At 39.0% G+C, this 21,876-nt stretch overlaps 1 protein-coding gene across 4 annotated transcripts in view; it reads right to left on the bottom strand.

Annotated features, from left to right (window-relative positions):
- Window positions 1–219: 219 nt before the first annotated feature.
- CD38 (CD38 molecule) overlaps window positions 220–21,876 on the bottom strand; it is an 82,309-nt gene continuing 60,652 nt past the window's right edge. For all 4 annotated transcript variants that reach the window (XM_023206946.1, XM_023206944.3, XM_023206947.1 and 1 more), the window contains exons 3-8: window positions 15,459–15,594; window positions 9,270–9,355; window positions 6,656–6,729; window positions 4,690–4,782; window positions 4,280–4,366; window positions 220–1,288 (exon numbers count right to left, since the gene is read on the bottom strand). In XM_023206946.1, coding sequence (XP_023062714.1) covers window positions 1,225–1,288; window positions 4,280–4,366; window positions 4,690–4,782; window positions 6,656–6,729; window positions 9,270–9,355; window positions 15,459–15,534 — 480 coding nt within the window. In that variant the 5' untranslated portion in view covers window positions 15,535–15,594 and the 3' untranslated portion in view covers window positions 220–1,224. The remainder of the gene's footprint in view (window positions 1,289–4,279; window positions 4,367–4,689; window positions 4,783–6,655; window positions 6,730–9,269; window positions 9,356–15,458; window positions 15,595–21,876) is intronic.

The raw sequence follows: 21,876 nt of genomic DNA on the forward strand, positions 1-21,876 counted from the left end.
CTGAAGGATCAGTGATCTAAACTTCCATCTCAAGAAGCTGAATAAATAAATCTTCCCAAAGAAATTAGAAAGCATTTCTATGTTTCCAGTGATAAAGGGAAGAGCAAAACCCAATTAAATAGAAAAAAATCAATGAAGCTAAAGCTTGGTTCTTTGAAAAAGTAATACAATTGTTAAAGCCCTCAAGCAAGGTTAATCCATGAAAAAAGAGAGAAAACATAAGCTACCACTATCAGGAACAAGTATATGTTAACTGTATGCTACATATATAAAACACTGAGCATGAAGAGGAGGAGGAAGACAGGGGAAGAAAAACGTGTTTTGGAGCCATCCAGAAGAACTACATTCCAGATTCCATTCTAGTCAATTTAATCCAACATGCATTTGTTGGAAGAGAATAGAAACTACTATTAGTTTGGTATGAAAGACCTAGAAGGAAAAAGCACATGAATTTTGGAGTTGGACAGAGTTGAGTTCAGATTCAGTCTCTAGCTTGATACTAAATGTAGGACTTATGGCAAATTATTAGGTTGGTGCAAAAGTAATTGTGGTTTTGCCATTCCTTCCAAGGCAAAACTTGCAATTACTTTTGCACCAACTTAAATATATAACCTCTCTGAGCTCCCATTTTCTCATCTAAAAAATGAAATAATACCAACCTCACAGCACTGTTGGAAGGGTTAGAGGTAAAGCACCAAGTATGTGGGTAGCTTATATCCTACAGAGTAATTTTCACCAACATCACCCATGGCCATGAAGTTTATGGTTTGACTATCTGTAGGAAGGGTACAAAAATATATCATGCAACAAGGTCATTCATTTGGAAATGTAATGCTTTCTGAAAAACTTGAGCATTCATTTTTCTTCACTTGATTGTTGTAGTAAAAGAGGTTTGATGTTGTCATTTTTCAGTAGAAAGGATGTTACCAACATATAAACAACATAAAAGGATCACATGAGAATTAAATGAAGTAACTTAATATACAATTTTCATTCTAGTCTTATGCAATAATTTGTCTTGATGATTGAGAGATCACAATAAAAGCTATGCTGATGATACAAGTTATTTTAAGACTCTGGGGAAAAAGGCTTCCATCTCTGGTGTTGACCTTATCGTGGAGGACCCTCCAAAATCTTCAGCTCTGCACCAGCAAGTAGGCCGAGTCATGTATGTTGACATAAACCACAAGGAGTCAAGGAGCTAAAACCACCATGGCAACTGGCTCAGATCTCAGATAGGCAAGAAGAATCCTCAGGATTTTTCGCACACTGAAGAAACTTGTCAGGTCTGTGACAAGAAAGCAAAAAAGGAAATCAAGAGGCCATAGGATACATCTGTGGTCCAATTCGCTAATGGAGGAAGCCCCTTTTTTAGCGACGACAAGATGCACAGACCACTTAGCATCCATACAAATTCCTCTCCTGCAGTGACATGTCAGGAGGGGAGCTAGCCATGTCAGCTGGTGGTCAAATAACAGCAGGAGCAGCAACCAAGGCCAGGGACCCCCACAGCTTCTGCGGCTAATTTGCTTTCCTCTCTTCAGAAACTTCCTAAGGGAGTGTTGAACCCAGGGTCAGAGGCAGAGGTTATAGACCATCTGGGAAAAAGCTGGAGACCCTCAGCAAGGGGACCAAACTTGCTTTGAAACAAACCTTAGATAAGTACCTAACGGGCGAATGACTCTTATTTTCATAAAAATTAGCTAAAGCAACAGGAGCCAATGGGAGTGGCTGGCACATGAATAGGGGGATGGTGGATAGTGAGGAATGGGGTTCTTTAAATTTGATTTTGCTAAATATGAGCCAAGGAAGAGAGAGATCCTCAGAAGCAGCTGCCAGCACCCCTGGGCTTCTGGAAGGAAGAGGTGTCAGAACCTGCCCTTGTGATGGATCACCTCAGGCCCATCCCTAGTTAACTGTCATGACCAGCTGGGCACAGCAGCTCTAAGTATAGACTCACTCCATCCTCACCAATACGGTAACCTGGGATCCCCACATGAAGACATCCTAGGAAAACAAAGTATCCTCTTTATTAAGGAAATGCTGCTATAGAAAAGAAATCTTTCTAAGACTATTTAGGAATTTTGAAGCTACCTTTGCTTTATATTAAATGAGGAGAATGTGAGTATGTTTATTAATTCTAGTTTGTAATTGGGAATTCAGTTTTGGAAAAGAAATAGCAATTATGCTGTTAAGATGATCTCTCTCCATGAACATGTAAGTATTCATATCCAATATCCCCATAAAATGGACGCGCCTTGTGTTTTGAAGCAACATAAAAGAATTAATGCACCCTCTAGGGTTTTTTTTTAAGCGCCACTAGAGGGCACTAGCCGAATAAAGCACGCTGACCATTTGCTAATTTTACGATATCCAAAAAAAAGTACTGTTACCTTCTGTTCATTCCACTGGTTAAAACATATAAACATGTGTTAAGAAATTCCATATACATAGTATCAGGACCATGAGTGTGTATATTTTTTAAAAAAGTCTTGGAAATATACATGTTAATAGTGTTTGTCTCTGAGTGATGAAATTTATTAAGGGATCAATATTAGAGTCATTAGGAAGTCTAACCTGTATAGGTCTTTATATATATATGTAACATGTATATACATATATATATTTAATTATGCTTCTGTTTAATTATTACATAATCACACCAAAACAGCTAGACAGAAGTTTGCTAAAATTAGAAGGTGTGTTTGGGATGCAGAGATTTAAACTACAGTCTATGTCTGTATCCATGACATTCACCCTGGGCTCCCCTAGAGACAAACAACTGTTCTTCAAAGCCACACGGCAGTTAGACACCACACGGGGTCCTGCCAGTCCAGTCATTCAAACAGTCATACTGAATATATTGCAACTTCACGGTCAGAGAAAAGGAGCAGTGATTTCAAAGATGATCCCCAAGTTTAAAGTCACGTGATCTGATGCTCTGAATAACAAGTGTTGGCTTATAAATGACCTGGTTCCCATATGGGCCACTGGTCTGTACAAGTCCAAATGGAAGCCATGCCCATATTTTCCTTCCAGATGGAGAATGAGTGAGCTCACTTGGAGCCTATAGCAGACACAAAAGAGGGGAGTTGATGAATTATAATATAAAAGTCTTCTGGTCATTGATGAGAAAAAGATTAATGTTTAATAAGACAAAAAAGATAAAAGAGTATTGGGGATAAGACCATCTTTATTTTCCAGCCTTTGTCTAGGTTTCTACTATTCTATTTTCTCCATGCAACATATCTTTGAACAGCTTAGACTGGTCAGATATCTGCAAGATTTCTTTTACAGTTGCTCCTTCATTCATTCTTTCTGTTTTCCTGTCTAACTGCTGTAGAATGCTCATGGCCTTTTCTGGCAGTTTCCAGACAGAAGCAAGCTGACTGATGGGGAATTCCGGTCATTTGGGAAACAAAAGCCATCAGTAGAGTCCCCAGAATCTATCCTTCTGCTTTCTGATATGGTTAGTGGGAGAAGGTAGTGACCTGGAGAGAGGAACAGTATTCTAGCATCTCAGCTTCTACCTCCTTTGAACAGCTTTTCCTCTCTGCATCCATCTTGTTCCAAGCTATTACATGTGGCAAAATCTCCAAAGATGCTTCTACCAATGAGTCCCTACCTATACCATTGTTCACAACTGCTTAAAAGTGAGTGAGGGGGTCTCAGTTTTGAAACTAGAATTATAGGTGACTTTTAAAAATATATATCTATCTGTAATTTTAAACTGTTTTCTAATAAACACAAATTATTAGAAACAATTTAAAATTTTTTTTTTAATTTAAAAAAGATAGATCTTGGTAGACTGCCATGTGACACCGTATCAGGTGTTAGGCATCTGTGCTCAGATCCAACTAAGGAAGCGTCACAAGCAAAATGATGTCAAATCACAAGCATTTTACAACTTGGAAGAAAGGGCTTAGCAAAACATTCCCTTTCTCCCCTGAAACCTAGTAGGCCAGTGAACCCTGGGCTGGGCCACTCACACTGGGAATCAGAAAATATGCCATCAAAGGTGGTGTCAGCCTTAGAGGCAAGTCCTACTTGGGACCAGTAGAGATGGATGAGGAAAGGCGGCCAAGTGAAGGCCACTAGCTAGGATACCTTCTGGTCTAGGCTTGGAAGGAGGGACAGAGATCACCAGAGGTTGCCATCTGTGATCACCATCAAGGCCCAAGAAAGATTCACACAGCCCTCCAAGCTCAGAGGAGGCTGAGGAATAAAGGAAATTCTACAGTTGACAAGACATTTTTTTATTCAAGAAGAAATGAATTACCTGTAGATATTCTTGCAGAAAAATCTAATATTCCTTTTGCTTATAATCGATTCCAGCTCTTTTATGGTGGGATCCTGGCATAAGTCTCTGGGGAAGAAAGAAGAAAGAATTAAAATTACAAGATCTCACAAACATTTCTGGAGTCTCTCTGTTTCTGTAGCAGGCCCCGGACAAGGCCCTTGGATAAAGAGGCAAAGTAGAGGCCCAGCCTCTAAGAGCTCCTGGGTCTGCAGGGGAGCTGAAATGTCAAGCAGTTAAATATCCTTTGTGGAGATAAAGTCAAGAGGCTGTTGAGATTCATGTACATTCATTTCCTGAGTCAGTTTGTTCCCATTGCATTCTTGTGACTGTGGATTCTTTTGTGGACTGATTCATAAAATAACCCTTGAGTACAAAGTAGTAAAATATACCTGGAATCTTCTCTTCCACCATGTATCACCCAGGCCTCTAGCGTCTGAACCTTCTCTGGTTGCAAATTATGGACTTCCACACTCCCAAAAGTGCTAAAACAGAAGAAACAAAGAACCACAAACGTCAATCCCAAACAAAAGCATCCACGCCCCCACTTAAAAACCAGCAGGCAGAAAGGCACTGGCTAGGACCTATCCTTTGGAGTTGATGCATCAAATTGCAAATCAATAACCTTTTCGTATTCAGCATGACCCTTGGTTAACAAGATTCTCAAAATAAAATTCTTAAGTTGTGCATTAATGTTGATTCTTTAAATATCTGCTATTCGAAGCAGATATTTAAATATCTGCTATTTAAATATCTGCTATTTAAATATCTGCTATCCTTAGACCGACCTAATGAACATCACCTGAGATCTCATTAGAAATGTAGAATTTCAGCTGGGCGCGGTGGCTCACACCTGTAATCCCAGCAATTTGGGAGGCCAAGGCAGGCAGATCATGAGGTCAGGAGATTGAGATCATCCTGGCTAACACAGGGTGAAACCCCGTCTCTACCAAAAATACAAAAAATTAGCTGGGCGTGGTGGTGGGTGCCTGTAATCCCAGCTACTCGGGAGGCTGAGGCAGGAGAATGGCATGAACCCAGGAGGTGGAGCTTGTAGTGAGCCGAGGTCACACCACTGCACTCCAGCCTGGGCGACAGAGAGAGACTCTGTCTCAAAAAAAAAAAAAAGAAGGAAAGAAATGTAGAATTTCAGCCACCACCACCTGCTGAAATGATCTGCAGTTAAACAATCCCCACATGATTCATATGCTCAGTGACGTTTGAGAGGCAATGCTTTGAAAGACTATTGTGGCCTGCCCTAATCCCATTCCTAAACTCTTCCCTGTTAGTCTCTGACAACTGACACTCCTGTTGCAAGTACTTGAACCATAACATCAGATTATAAAATTCTGCAATGTTAATGCTTTTACCCCAAAAATTTGGGATCAGAAGACAAAAGGACAAATGCTTCCTTGTAGAATTAAATATTAAAACAGGAGAGAAGAAAAATTAATTTGGGGCACCTAGAGTTTACAAGGCAAATTAATATATGCTTCCTCCTTTTCAGTCAGCCTTAGGCGGGATTAGAGAACAAAGGCCAAAAAGGCAATCAGTGTAGTAAAAACTGTTAAGTATAGAAGGAGATCAGACAAGAAAGGCACAGGTGTGGCCAGATTCAGTGGCGAGGATCATTTTCAAATGAGAATAATAGCTGATTCTCATTGAGCACTTTCTCTGTTGTCAGGCACAGAGCTCAGCATTTTTCATCTGTTGTCTCAGTTAATCTTCCCATCAACTCTTCAGGTACATATACAGGGGCTCGCAGAGGTTGACTGCCCTGCCTAAGGTCACATAGATAATATGTAATGAACTCCAGTACTTGCTTTTAACCACTACAGTACATTGCTGACAATGTCTGCAAAAAGATAGTGAAGGCCAAGAGCCCAGCACAGTTCCCGATTTCCCAGTAGTAGTTTTACTGGGGAACACAATTTTCCTGGAGGAGAGGAGAGTCAAGGCAGGTCTTCATGGATGGCGAGGATTTAGACAGAAGGGAGCAGGGGAGGTAGGTCATATGGGGGAACTGTGTGAACAATGGTGAGCAACAGGTAGGGTGGAGTGTAACAGCAGAGAAAGCTGAGAAAATTACACCAGGACTGGAAAAGTTAAGAGCAGGGGCTAGATATAGTGCAGTGGTCATTAGAACCTGGTAGGTGATTTTTGGCAAAGGAGAAATCAGACAAACACATTGACTTAGAAGACAACTCTCTCCACAGAATTCAAAATTTTTACCTTTTTTGGCCCAAATCTTCAGAACTGACCTAAAACATGGAAAGCATATTCTTTCTAGAGATAAAATATCCACTGTGATATTTGCAACAGGATACTTGCAAACAAGATGCAAAATAAATGTGTTACCTGTTTTTGTCAAAGATTTTACTGCGGGATCCATTGAGCATCACATAGACCACACCACAGGCAGTTTCTGCAAACTTAAAAAAAAAAAAAGCTCACCATTCATCATGCAAACTTAATCACAAACCTCCAGCAGTTTCATTCAAAACAATACTTAGCAATAGCTGGTTAAGGAAGGATATTCTATATGGTTTTAGCACAGGAATGTCAGGTCTACACAATTTTCATTCCAAGCCACTGGACAGATTATGCTTCATATCAGAGTTCTTGAAGCAGTTGCTCCAATCTGTAAGTGAACAATGTTCAGTGTGATAGTTCATAGAGCTGGTGGTTCAGTGGTTCAGAAGTCAGAAGTCCAAATGAATAAGAAGAATGTCTAGAGGGGGAAGATGAAAGTGTTTCCTCAGTGTCATGCACTGCAGACACTATGCTTTATTTAGTGGGAGCAGGTGGATGATTCAGGGATAAGGGAATGGGAACACCACAAAAAGGGAAACTGAGGAGAGAACAGGGGACCCTCAGGCCTGGAAAAGCATGGAGAGAAAGGAGGGCTGAATAAATGAATGAATAAATATGCTTGAGCAAAGAGTCTTATTTCTTCATGCAAGAAACATTCAGCAGGAATCTTTGTTAGACTTTGGAACAAATGAAATCAACAAAATAAAGTGTTCTATATGCTCCCTCCAGGAGGCCTCCCCAACCCCTGGGACTAGCTCAGGTCCCCTTCTCTGACTCTGACAGCATCCTACATTCCCTCCACATTATCCAACTGTATTGTATTATAATGATGAGTTTAACCTACCCACAAAAATTAAAAATTAACAAAAAAAAAAAAACCCTGCTTCTGTTATCAGAAAAAGAAAGGGATAAGTCTGAAAAAAGAAGGCCATCCACATATGTCCATGAGTGATTGGCAAAATAAAGGTGCTGGTAGCTCACAAGGGCAGGACGCCTTCAATCACATGCAACTCTGCATTCCTAGTGCCAGGGACTGAGTGGGGAACACAAGGAAGTTCTTGATACACATAAAATGTGACTTGGCTTTAAAAGATTTTAGCACCAGCACTGTCCTAAAACATACCATAGAGTAGTGAAATGGAAACTATTCTCAGAAAAACCAAACAAACAAAAACTATAAAGTACCCATGATTGTCCACTGTCCGTAGTAAGTACTCAATAAATTATTTTTGAAGTGGGTGGATTTTGAGTGACATTATAGGATAGTGGTATCTCATTTAAACATTGCAGTAACCCTATGGAACAGGCAAATTTTGATTTCCATTTGATAAATGAGAAATCAGAAGATCAGAATGAGTAAAGGAATCTGCCCAAGTCTAAACCTTACAACTTCCAGGCTGTTTTTCTGTTTCCATCATACCAGGGTTTACATGAATCCCCCTAAGACAGAGGTTTAGCTAGGTACCAACCTAGAGTTAAGATCAAACCTGTCCTTTAAAAGAGAGAACCAATAAGCAGATTCAAAGAACAAAATTGAAGAGCATGGCTTTGGAATCAAGAAGACCTAGGTTAGGCTCTTGGGTCTGTAACTTATTAGCCCAGGGAACTTGGATGAGTCCCTTAACTTCTGAGTCTTAGTTTCTTCACCTTTAATGTGGGGATTTGTCACACTACCTATGAGGATGACTCAATGAGAATGACAGAGGAACGCACTTCAAGGCTTGTCACAGATATGCTGCTAGGATTTGAATGTATGTGTTTCTTATGTTGAAACCTAAGACCAATGTGATGCTAATAAGTGGTGAGTCCTTTAGGAGATAATTAGGCCCTAAGGGCTCTGTCCTCCTGAATGGGATTAACACCCTTATGAAAGGGCTCCAGGGAACTAGCTAGGTTCCTTTAGTCCCTCTGCCTCTGCCATGTGAGGACACAGCAAGAAGGCACCATAGATGACAGCTATGTTAATTACCCTGATCTCATCACTATACCTTATATGTATCACCACATCACTACATACCCCATAAATATGTAAAATTATTATGTATCAGTTTTTTTAAAAAATAGGTAGAGGGTGGAGTGGTGAGTATTTCCCAGCCTAGATTCTGAATCTGGAGTCAGACAGCTTGGGATAAACTCCCACATATGCCTCTTACTAATTCTGTACATTTAGTAGATTCCTTATTTACTTGTACCTTCACGTTGTTATGTGTTAAATGGGCACAATACTCACGGCACCTGCTTCACAGGGTTCTGGTGAAGATGCGAGTTCTTAGTTCATGTAAATATCTGAGGACTGTGCCTGCCACACAGTAAGGGGTCTATACATGTAGAATGTTACTACGGTCCCAGGAATCTAAGATTGACTAATACCCGAATCAGAGGATTAAACCAAGCCCCAGGTTGCTGGTGCCAAAGTCAGACACCATGTGTAAGTGCAAAGATTCTGCAACTGGAGCCCATGGACCCTCTAAGAATGTTCTAAGATTGGATGTGTAAATTTTCTGGCACGTGCTTCTGTACCTTTTTCTCAGGAATGAATCCTATATTTTTATTTCTAAAAGTATCTGTAATCCAAAAGTGTTAAAACCAAGCACTGACTGGATGACATCTTAAGTTCTGTGGTCTCCAAAGCTCTAGAATTTCACTGCTTGGTACTTACCCTGCGGGAAACCGTTTTCCAGAATACCGAAACAGGGTTGTTGCTGCAGTCCTTTCTCCAGTCTGGGCAAGATTGATAGTTTATTTCTAAAAGACACAGTTTGTAGAAAATAAAGTGGAAAAGAGAGAGTATAAATAAGCTCTACTCTTCCCTGGCTGTTCAATCATAGTGAAACCATTTTCCAATGTGTCACTGCCAAGACGGAGGCTGGAGAATGGACACATTTTGACCCAATTTAACTAAGTGTCCCCTGAATTCCTTCCAAGTTCTTACCTAATCTTCCAAATCCCAGATGGGAACACAATGGCAAGTTTTGAGTCATGATTCTGGGAAATGCTAGCAAAAGTTCATCTGACAGAGACAAGCCCTCTACATTATTCCCAGTACAAGAAGAATTAAGAGGTAAAACCAGTCCTTCAGTGGTTGCTTTTGCCAACTGCTTTTCTGCTTCCTGACAACTCTCTCTTGCTGAGTTTCCTGCCCCACCTTCTTAAGTCTTCACCACTTACTCTCAGATGGCCTCAGAATCTTCCTACACTTGCCCTCAGCAAAGCAGTCTCATCCCTGAGCAAAGTACAATAGACATAGAACATGAATACATAGTTTCTGTGTCACTTCTCCCAAGGATATCTGCCTTAATGCACGTTTATTGAGTTTTAGTTCTTAGAGTTAGAAAGATAAAATAGAAAGATAAATTAGATGGGAATTTTGCCTTCAGAGAGCACATGATATAGTAATTTTAGGAGTCTTATTATGATTAAATGTTTAAAACCAAAACCACACAAATAAAAAAGAAACATTCCCATGTATAGATATAAATAATTATTGTGGAGTCAAAAGGAATTATCTTCCCAACAGAGGTAAAGATGTTGATGGTGAAATGGACATACATTTTGTAATGTGGTTTAATTATATGTGTTTTCATGAATATAAACCTCTTTTATCTTCACAACCACATCTGGAGAGAATTCTCTCAGTTTGTCATCTTTCCTCTCCCAATAGGATTCTTCCCCATTGCTGTCTGCCATTATAAAAACATACCATTAAATAAAAATTTAAAGTTAGGAATAAAAACAAAAAGAAGAAAATTTGACAAGGAACAGAAACAAAATCAAGAATATAAAAAAGGCAAGAGAAAAAAAGGAGATTAGAAGGTTATGGAATAAATTAAGAACTTCATAGTAAAACAAATAGGCTGGATGCAGTGGCTTACACCTGTATTCCCACTTTGGGAGGCCAAGGCAGTTGAATTGCTTGAGCCCAGGAGTTCAAGACTAACCTGGGCAACATGGTAAACTCTGTCTGTACAAAAAATACTTAAATTAGCTGGGTATGGTGGTGGTGCATACCTGTAGTCCCAGCTACTCAAGAGGCTGAGGCAGAAGGATTGCTTGAGAACAGGAGGTTGAGACTGCAGTGAGCTGAGATTGTGCCACTGCACTGCAGCCTGGGTGAGAGAGAGAGAGACAAGAAAGAAAGAAAAGACAGGAAGAAAAGAAAAGAGAAAAGAAAAGAAAAGGAAGGAGAGAAAGAGATAAAAGAAACAATGAAAAAATGGTAACAAATACATAAATAAATAATAAGGCAAAACTAAATCTGGTTAAAATGTTGAGAAAAAAGCAAGCCAAAATATTAAAAAATTAAAATATAAAAACCAGGTCTTTTTACTCTTCTGCCTTCTGCCATGTGAAGACGTAGCTACAAGCAGAAAGCAAGTCTTCACTAGACGTTGACTTTGCCAGTGCCTTGATCATGGCCTTCTTAGCCTCCAGAACTGAATACTTAAAGCCTAGAGGAGTGACATCAGCAAGATGGCAGGGTAGAAAGTCTCAGACTCTACTCCCACTAAAGTTCAACTAGCAATTATCCACAGACTAGGATGTCTTTTTAAAGGCTCCAATACTTGTAAACAAACTTGAGACACCTACATGGTCCACAGAACTGAATGAAAACCAAATTGGATGGGTAAGAAGAATGATCTCACTTTGACTATGCCACCCCTTCCCCTCCCTCAAAAGAGGACACAAAGCCAGATGGAGAAAATTTTCCTGGGCCATGGTTTCTATAAGGGGAAAGAGAACCAGATGCAGTCATCCATCTTCCCTAGAATTTCAAGATGCTTCCCAGGAAAGCTCACTCCAGTCTCCTCTCACAGGGAACACTGAGGATACCAGGACAACTAGACTGCACCAGCTTAGGTAGAAAAAAGAAAGGACGCAGAAGTCACAGTGCTCAGCACGTGGATCTTGATGATATCTCTGTGTTTCTGCCAGCTGTGGCATCCTATGGGAAACAGCAGCCAACTTCATGGCCCCAAACAAGCTGAGCTGGTCTCCTTCAGAACCACTTGGGGAAGTTCAGTCTAGCTTAAGTTCCTAGATAGCTAGATTCCATGCCTAGCCTCAGAAACCAACCCAGTGACCCAACCCAGGCAGGTAGATGACTGCCTTTGCCCATCCTAAAGAAACATAAAGGCTAGATTTAATTGATACAGGAAGTCAAGCAGTGGCTCCACTCAGCCAAAATGCCTGCCAATGACCTACCCAGGCAGGGAAACTTTTACCTCAGTGCATTTTGGAGAAGCATCAGAGTTAGTCCCAGTTGACCTGGAAGGTCAAACAGCTGCTCACTTCAGCCAAAGCCAACCGCATGGCTCCATTCTCAGGAAGGTGATCCTCAGTTGCACATTTCTAAGGAGCATAGCCTCTGATCTTGCCTGTCTACCTAACCTTGGAGCCCAGCCTGAAGTGCTGCTGAACTTAAGATACTAAATATCATAATTGTCTGGCCAGGAAATACAACCTATGAATGACGTGACTAGAAGCCATCACAGTACCCAGCCAGCAGCTATAAAACAATGAAACCACAAGGAAGACAATAAGAGAATAAGAAAGAAACACAAAGTATCTAAAAAAGCAGAAAACAGTTAATAAAGTGGCAGTAGCAATTCTTTACCTATCAATAATTATGTTGAATGTAAAAGGATTAATTCTTCAACAAAAAGAGGGAATGGTTTTTTTTTTAAAGATCCAACTATATGCTGCCAACAAGAAACTCACCTCACTTTTAAGAACACATATAAACTGAAAGTGAAGGAATGGAAAAACATATTCTATGTGAATGGAAACTAAAAGAGATCAGGAGTAGCTACACTTACATCAGACAAAATAGACTTTAAGTCAAAAACTGTAAAAAGAGACAAAGAACACTGTATAATGATAAAGGGGTCAAGTCATCAAGAAAATATAACAATTGTAAATATACATGCACCCAACATTGGAGCACCTAAATAAAAACAACAAACATTTAAGGTTCTGAAAGGAAAAATATAATGTAAGGCAAAAATAGTAGTGAACTTCAATACAACACATATTTAAGGATCTGAAAGGAGAGATACATGTAAGGCAAAAATAGTAGGGAACCTCAATATCCACTTTCAACAACAGACAGATCATTTAAACAGAAAATTAATGAGACAACAAACATGAACAATACTTTAGACAAAATGAACCTAACAGACCTTATACGTCAGCATCGACACTATCCAACAGCAATGTAATACACATTCCTCTCAAGCACACATAGAATATTTTCTAGATTAGGGCACATATTAGGACACAAAAACAAGCCTCAGCAAATTTAAGAAGGTTAAAGTCATATCAAGTATCTTTTCTGACCACAATGGTAGAAAACTAGAAATCAATAAAATAAGAAATGTTGGAAAATTCACAAATATATGGAAATTAAACAGCATGTTCTTGAAAAACCAATGGGTCTATAAAAAAATTAAAAGGAAAATTAAAAAATACATTGAGACATGAAAATGTAAATACCATATACCAAAACATATGGGATGGAGCAAAAACAGTTCTAAGAGAAAAGCTATAGTAATAAATACCTACATTAAGAAAGAAGAAAAATCTCAAAAAATACACAACATTATGGAAGGAAATAATAAAGATTAGAACAGAAATAAATAAAATAGAGACTAGGAAAACAACACAAAAGATTAACAAAATTTAGAATTTTTTTTTGAAGAGATGCACAAAACTGAAAATATTTAGCTAGCTTAACTAAGAAGAATGAGAAGATTCAAATAAATAACATCAGGAATGTAAAACGAAGACATTACAATGGATATCACAGAAATACAAAGGGTTGTAAGAGACACTATGAACAATTATTAATATATGCCAACAAGTTAAATAGCACAGAGGAAATGGATAAGCTTCTAGACACATAAAACCTACCAAGACTGAATCATGAGGCAGTGAAAAATATATGAACTGCCAGCTCACAGAAGAAACAGAAAATCTACCATTTATGTATATATAGTAGCCTCACCATCAAAGAAGTTCAAACTAAATTGAGGTATTATTTTTCTCTCAAATGAGCCAAAAAAATTTAAAGTAACAACATCTGGTGTTAGTGGGCATATAGGTAAATAAACTGTCTCATACACATTATTTATTTTTCTTTTTTTAGTATAAAATAGAGATGGGGTCTTACTATGTTGCCCAAGCCAGTCTTAAACTCCTGGGCTCAAGTGATCCTCCCTCCTCCACCTCCCAAAGTACTGAGATTGCAGGTATGAGCCACTGTACCTGGCCTCATATATACTCTTGATGAGGGTATAGTTACCATCTTTTAAATGACACGTTATCAGTTTCTATTACAATTTACCCTTTAACATTGAAGTTTCATTTATAAAAATGTATCATTCAAGTAGCTGTGTGTGTATACACAAAAGTGTGTCTTACAACAGTGATACAATAGCAACAAAAGCTAAAGCAACTTAATATCCATTAATAGGATTCTTAATGATGAAGCCTTTTAAAAAAGTACAGCTATCTTTATACCTACTAATTTTAAGTGAATAAAGCAAGTTGTACAACAGTATGTGTACATTTTAAACATACATGCTTACATTAGCATAGGGAAAAGTCTGGAAGGATCTATGTCAAATTGCTGACAATAGTTACCCTTTGAGAAGTGATGTGGAGGTGGGGGGGAAGGGAAAATTCAGAGCAACATCTGCTTTTTCCTTTTATGCATTTCTGTAATGTGCAAGTATTCTTTTTTTCAAATAATCATGGTTTATTTTTGTAATTGAAAATAATGCAAACCTGGGACAAAGAAGCTATAATAAGATAAGCTTTTAAAAACAAACAATGAAAAGTACTAAAAATAAGAATAAAACTATATAAAGTAAAAATATCCACCGTACAAACAAAAAGAGACAAAAAAAAGAAGTGAAAACTGCAATAGGGTTTTGGTTGTAGGACATCCCTTCCCATGGTGAGGTATTGAGTCTTTCTGGGCAGGATAAGGCTACAACTGAAAAATGATGGCAAAGCCAGTGCCTGAGATGGAAGAGTCCAGTCCATGGCTACTGTGATGATTCTGAAGAACAAGAACCTTGGTCTAGGTCCCACTGAGACCTCATCCTGTTCTAGAATTCTTTGGACCTGAATGATGACCTTATAGAGAGCAAAATACCAAGAATTCAGAAGCAGGCTATGTGAGCACGCAAAAGAAGGGAATTAGGGAGCATGGGCAATCCCAAACTCTGAAGTCAATTTTTCAAGAAAATAGGGAATGCTACTTTATATCAGCCTGAGATGCCATTAAGAGCAGTGCTATGGTTTGGATATTTAACTCTCCAAACCTTACGTTGAAATTTGATCCTCAGTGTTGGAGCTGGGGACTAGTAGGAGGTGTTTGGGTCATAGGGATGATCCCACATGAATGGCATGGTGCTGTCTTTGTAGTAATGAGTGAGTTCTTACTCGATTAGTTCCCAGGAGAGCTGGTCATTATAAAGAGCCTGGCATCTCCCCTGACCTCTCTTTGCTTTCCTCCCTCACCATGTGATCTCTGTACAGGCCAGCTCCCCTTCCCCTTCTCCATGATGGAAACAGCCTCAGGCCCTCACCAGAAGCAGACGCTGGTGCCCTGTTTCTTGTACAGCCTGTGTAACTGCGAGCCAAATAAACCTCTTTTCTTTATAAATTACCCAGCCTCAGGTATTCCTTTATAGCAACACAAATGGACTAAGATAAGTATAGATGGCATCAGCGTGGGTACCTGTGGCTCTGTCCTCCACACTGACCGTTCAGGGCCCCCAGCAGAACTCACTCTGTTCACCCTAGACATCCCTGGGCACTCCCACAGGGTCCAGAACCTCACCAGAAGTGTTGAATTCTCCACACCATGTGAGGTCATCAGCAACGTAGCCTAGCAGCGTGTCCTCCAGGGTGTACATGTCCCGCTGGACCTGTGTGAACTGATGGGCCAGATCTTTTATTCTGCTCCAAAGAAGAGTCTAAGGAAGAATAAATACAATCTATTACTGAGATCAACTTAGCATGCCAAAACAAAATAAATCCATGGTTTTGTAAATGAAAAAAAACAGCATATCAAAGTAAATCACCCATAGTATGAATAAGAAATGATGATTTCTGAGTGCAGGAGAGTGTAGGGGAGAGAGAGAGTGTGTGGGTGTGTGTATGTGTGTGTGTGCGTGTGTTCTAGGTCATAATGTAAATGTTTATTTTTATTCTAGGTTGCAGTCAAAAAAGTCTGAAAGTCACTGATCAAAATCTTATAATCAACATGGGATTACATCTGGAGGTGGTATTAGAGAGTTACAATATTCCTAAGCTTACCTCCAAAAAAACTTTGTCTACATGCTGTTTTCAGGAAGATGTGCTCTTTGATTCTTAAAGAACTATATAACCCCTTCCAAATTCCCTAAATATTCCCTATCCCTACCAAAAAAAATACAATAGATTTTTTGTATTTAAGGGTTCCTCTTAAAAGTACAGAGAGTCAAAGTTTATAATTATATTCTGTTTTATGAATCTATTTATTTTTATTTTTATACATTCCAGGGTACACATGCAGGAGATGCAGGTTTGTTACATAGGTAAATATGTGCCATGGGTTTGCTGCACGTATTAACCCATCACCTAGGTATGAAGCCCAGTATGCATGTTATTTTTCCTAATGTTCTCACTCCCCTCACCCCAACCCCAACAAGCTGCAGTGTGTGTTTTTCCCCTCCCGGTGTCCATGTGTTCTCATTGTTCAGCTCCCACTTATAAGTGAGAACATGTGGTGCTTGCATGTTCCTGTGTTAGTTTGCTGAAGATATGGCTTCTGGCTCCATCCATGTCCCTACAAAAGACATGATTTTATTCCTTTTTATGGCTGCAAAATATTCCATGGTGTATATGTACCACATTTTCTTTATCCAGCCTATCATTGATGGGCATTTGGGTTGATTCCATGTCTTTGCTATTGTGAATGACATTGCATTGAACATAATGCATGCATGTATCTTTATAATAGAATGATTTCTATTCCTTTGGGTATATACCCAGTAATGGGATTACTGGGTCAAACGGTATTTCTGGTTCTAGATCTTTGAGGAATTGCCACACTGTCTTCCACAATGGTTGAACTAATTTACATTCCCACCAACAATATAAAAGCATTTCTATCTCTCCACAATCTCACCAGCATCTGTTGTTTCTTGACTTTTCAATAATGCCATTCTGACTGGCATGATATCGTGGTTTTGATTTGTATTTCTCTAATGACCAGTGATATTGAGCTTTTTTTCATATGTTGTTGGCCACATGAATGTCTTCTTTTGAGTTTGTTCATGTCCTTTGCCTGCTTTTTGATGGTGCTGTTTATTTTTTTCTTGTAAATTTGTTTAAGTTCTTTGTAAATTATGGATGTTAGACCTTTGTCAGATGGATAGATTGCAAAACTCTTCTCCCATTCTGTAGGTTTTCTTTTCACTCTGATGATAGTTTATTTTGCTGTGCAGAAGCACTTTAGTTTAATTAGATCCCATTTGTCAATTTTTGCTTTTGTTACAATTGCGTTTCGCAATTTCATGATGAAATCTTTGCCTGTGCCTATGTCCTGAATAGTATTGCGTAGATTTTCTTCTAAGGTTTTTACAGTTTTGGGTTATACATTTAAGTCTCTAATTCATCTTAATTTTTTTATAAGTTGCAAGGAAGGGGTCCAGTCTCAATTGTCTGCATATGGCTAAATAGTTCTCAAGCACCAGTTATTAAATAGGGAATCCTTTCCCCACTGCTTGCTTTCATCAGGTTTGTCAAAGATCAGACAGCTGTAGATGTGCAGTTTTATTTCTGAGTCTCTACTCTGTTCTATTAGTCTATGTGTTTATTTTTGTACCAGTACCATGCTATTTTGGTGTCTGTAGCCTTGTAGTACAGTTTGATGTTGGGTAGTACAATGCCTCCAGCTTTATTCCTTTTGCTTAGGATCGTCTTGGCTATATGAGCTTTCTTTGGTTCCATATAAATTTTAAATTAGTTTCTTCTAATTCTGTGAAGAATGTCAATTGTAGTTTAAAGGGAATATCATTGAATCTATAAATTACTTTGGGCAGTATGGCCATTTTCACAATATTGATGCTTCCTATCCATGAGGATGGAATGTTTTTCCATTTGTTTGTGTCCTATCTGATTTCCTTGAGCAGTGGATTGTAGTTGTCCATGAAGAGGTCCTTCACTTCCCTTGTTAGCTGTATTCCTAGGTATTTTATTCCCTTTGTGAATGGGAGTTCATTCACGATTTGGCTCTCTGCCTGCGTGTTGTTGGTGTATAAGAATGCTTGTGATTTTTGCACATTGATTTTGTATCCTGAGACTTTGCTGAAGTTGCTCATCAGCTTAAGAAGCTTTGGGGCTGAAAACCGGCACGAGACAAGGATGCCTTCTCTCACCACTCCTATTCAACATAGTATTGGATGTTCTGACTGGGGCAATCAGGCAAGAGAAAGAAATAAAGTCTATTCAAATAGGAAGAAAGGAAATAAAATTGTCTTTGTTTGCAGATGACATGTTTTCTAGTTATAGGATCATGAGTTTGCAGTATTTTATTGAGAATTTTTGCATCGATGTTCTTCAGGATATTGGCCTGAAATATTCTTTTCTTGTTTTATCTCTGCCAGGTTTTGGTATCAGGATGATGCCAGTCTCATAAAACGAGTTAGGGAGGGGTCCTTCCTTTTCAATTTTTTGGAATAGTTTCAGAAGAAAGGGTATTAACTTCTCTTTGTAACTCTGGTAGAATTCAGGTGTAAATCTGTCTGGTTCTCAGCTTTTTTTTTTCTGGTTGGTATTTATTACTGCCTCAACTGTAGAACTTGTTATTGGTCTATTCAGGGACTCAACTTCTTCCTGGTTCAGTCTTGGGAGGATGTATGTATCCAGAAATCTATTCATTTCTTCTAGATCTTCTAGTTTATTTGCATAGAGGTATTTATAGTATTATCTGATGGTTGTTTGTATTTCTGTGGGATCAGTGGTGATATCCCCTTTACCATTTTATTGTATCCATCTGATTCTTCTCTATTTTCTTTTTTATTAGTCTAGCTAGTCATCTATCCATTTTATTGATTTTTTTTTTCAAAAAAACACCTCCTGCATTCATTAATTTTTTGAAGGGTTTTTGTGTCTCTATCTCCTTCAGTTCTGCTCTGAGCTTGGTTATTTCTTGTCTTCTGCCAGCTTTGGGATTTGTTTTCTCTTGGTTCTCTAGTTCTTTTAGTTGTGACGTTAGGATGTCGATTTGATATCTTCCTAGCTTTTTGATGTGGGCATTTAGTGCTATAAATTTCTCTCTTAACACTGCTTTTATTGCATCCCAGAGATTCTGATACATTGTCTTTTTCCTATTAATTTCAAAGAACTTGTTAATTTCTGGCTTAATTTTATTATTTACCCAGGAGTCATTCAGGAGCAGGTTGTTCAATTTCCATGTAATTGGTTTTCAGTGAGTTTCTTAATCTTGAGTTCTAATTTGATTGTGCTGTGGTCTGTGAGACTGTTATGATTTTAGTTCTTCTGCATTTGCTGAGAAGTAATTTACTTCCAATTGTGTGATCAATTTTAGAGTAGATGCCATGTGGCACCAAGAGTAATGTATATTCTGTTGCTTTGTCATGGAGAGTTTGGTAGATTATCTGTCAGGTCCACTTGATCCTGAGCTGAGTTCTGGTCATGAATATCTTTGTTAATTTTCTGTCTCGATCTGTCTAATATTGGCAGTGGGGTGTTAAATTCTACCACTATTATTGTGTGGGTATGTAAGTCTCTTTGTAGGTCTCTAAGAACTTGTTTTATGAATCTCGGTGTTCCTATATTGGGTGCATATATGTTTAGGATAGTTCTCTCTCCTTGTTGAATTCACCCCTTTATCATTATGTAATACCCTTCTTTTTCTTTTTTGATTTTTGTTGGTTTAAAGTCTGTTTTGTCATAAACTAGGATTGCAACCCCTGCTTTTTTTCCGTTTTCCATTTGCTTGGTAAATATTCCTCCATCCCTTTATTTTGAGTCTATGTGTGTCTTTGCATGTGAGATGAGTCTCTTGTATACAGCACACCAATTGATCTTGACTATCCGGCTTGCCATTCTATGTCTTTTAATTGGGACATTTAGCCCATTTACACTTAAGGCTAATTTTGTTATGTGTGAATTTGATCCAGTTATCATGATGCTAGCTGGTTATTTTGAAGACTTGTTTATGTAGTTGCTTCATAGTGTCATTGGTCTGTGTACTTCAGTGTGTTTCTGTAGTGGCTGATAATGGTTTTTCCTTTCCATATTTAGTGCTTCCTTCAGGAGCTCTTGCAAGGCAGCTCTGGTGGTGATGAATTCCCTTACCTTTTGCTTGTCTGAAAAAGATTTTATTTCTCCTTCATTTATGAAGCTTAGTTTGGCTAGATATGAAATTCAAGGTTGGAAATTATTTTCTTTAAGAATGTTGAATATTGGCCCCCAGTCTCTTCTGGTTTGTAGGGTTTCTGCTGAGAGGTCTGCTGTTTGTCTAATGGGCTTCCCTATATAGGTGACCTGGAGAATCTGATGATTATGTGTCTTGGGGTGATCTTCTCATGGAGTATCTTACTGGGGTCCTCTGGATTTCCTGAATTTGAATGTTGGCCTGTCTTGCTAGGTTGAAGAAGTTCTCCTGAATGATATCCTGAAGTGTATTTTCCAATTTGGTTTCATTCTTCCTATCTCTTTCAGACACCCCTAATCAGTCATAGGTTCTTTTTACATAATCCCATAGTTCTCAGAGGTTTTGTTCATTCCTTTTCATTCTTTTTTGTCTAATCTTGTCTGCCTGTCTTATTTCAGCAAAATAGTCTTCAAGCTCTGATATCCTTTCTTCCGTTTGGTCTATTCAGTTATTGACACTTGTGTTTGTATCGTGAAGTTCTCATGTTGTGTTTTTCAGCTCCATCGGGTCATTTATGTTCCTCTCTAAACTAGTTATTCTCTTTAACAGCTCCTACGTTTTATCACGGTTCTTAGCTTCTTTGCAATGGGTATGAACATACGCCTTTAGCTCAGTGAATTTCATTATTACGCATCTTCTGAAGTCTACTTCTGTCAATTCATCCATCTCAGCCTCAGCCCAGGTCTTTTTTTTTTTTTTTTTTTTTTTTTTAACATTGGGTAAATGTAGCTAGTATCTTTAGTTTTTTATACTTTAAGTTCTGGGTTATATGTGCAGAATGTGCAGCTTTGTTACATAGGTATACATATGTCATGGTGGTTTGCTGCACCCATCAACCCATCATCTACATTAGGTATTTCTCCCTAATGTTATCCCTCCCCTAGCTCCCCTCTCCAACATGCCCTGTTGTGTGATGTTCCCCTCCCTATATCCATGTGTTCTCATTGTTCAACTCCCACTTATGAGTGAGAACATGTGGTCTTTGGTTTTCTGATCTTGTGATAGTTTGCTGAGAATGATGGTTTCCAGCTTCATCCATGTCCCTGCAAAGGACATGAACTCATTCTTTTTTATGGGTCTCAGCCGAGTTCTATGCCCTTGTTGGAGATGTGTTAAGATCATCTGGAGGAGAAGAGGCACACTGGTTTTTTGAGTTTTCAGCATTTTTGTGCTGATTCTTTCTCATCTTCATGTATTTATCTACCTTTGATCATTGAGGCTACTGATCTTTGGGTGGGTTTTTGTGGGGTCTTTTTCATTGATGTTGTTGCTTTCTGTTTTTTCTCTTAGCGGTCAGACCCTTTCTTCCATAGGGCTGCTGCAGTGTGCAGGGGTTCCACTCCAGACCCTATTCACCTGGGTTCCTCCCACACCTGAAGGTATCACCAGTGGAGGCTACAGAACAGCAAAGATGACAGCCTGCTCCTTCTTCTAAAAGCTTCATTCCAGAGGGGTACCAGCCTGATGCCAGCCAGAGATCTCCTGTATGATGTGTCTGTCAACCCCTGTTGGGCAGTCTCCCCCAGTCAGGAGACACAGGAGACAGGGATCGACTTGAGGAGGCAATGTGTCCTTTAGCAGAGTTGGTGTGCTGTGCTAGGAGAATCCCTTTTGTCAGGATCAGCTGCTGTCTTCAAAGCCGGCAGGCAGGAATGATTAAATCCACTGAAGCTGCGCCTACAGCCACCCCTTCTGCCAGGTGCTCTGTCCCAGGGAGATAGAGGTTTTGTCTGTAAGCCCCTGACTGGGGTTGTTACCTTTCCTTCAGTGATGCCCTGCCCAGTGAGGAGGAATCTAGAGAAGCAGTCTG

Source organism: Piliocolobus tephrosceles, chromosome 3, assembly GCF_002776525.5.
Source record: "Piliocolobus tephrosceles isolate RC106 chromosome 3, ASM277652v3, whole genome shotgun sequence".
NCBI lineage: Eukaryota > Metazoa > Chordata > Mammalia > Primates > Cercopithecidae > Piliocolobus > Piliocolobus tephrosceles.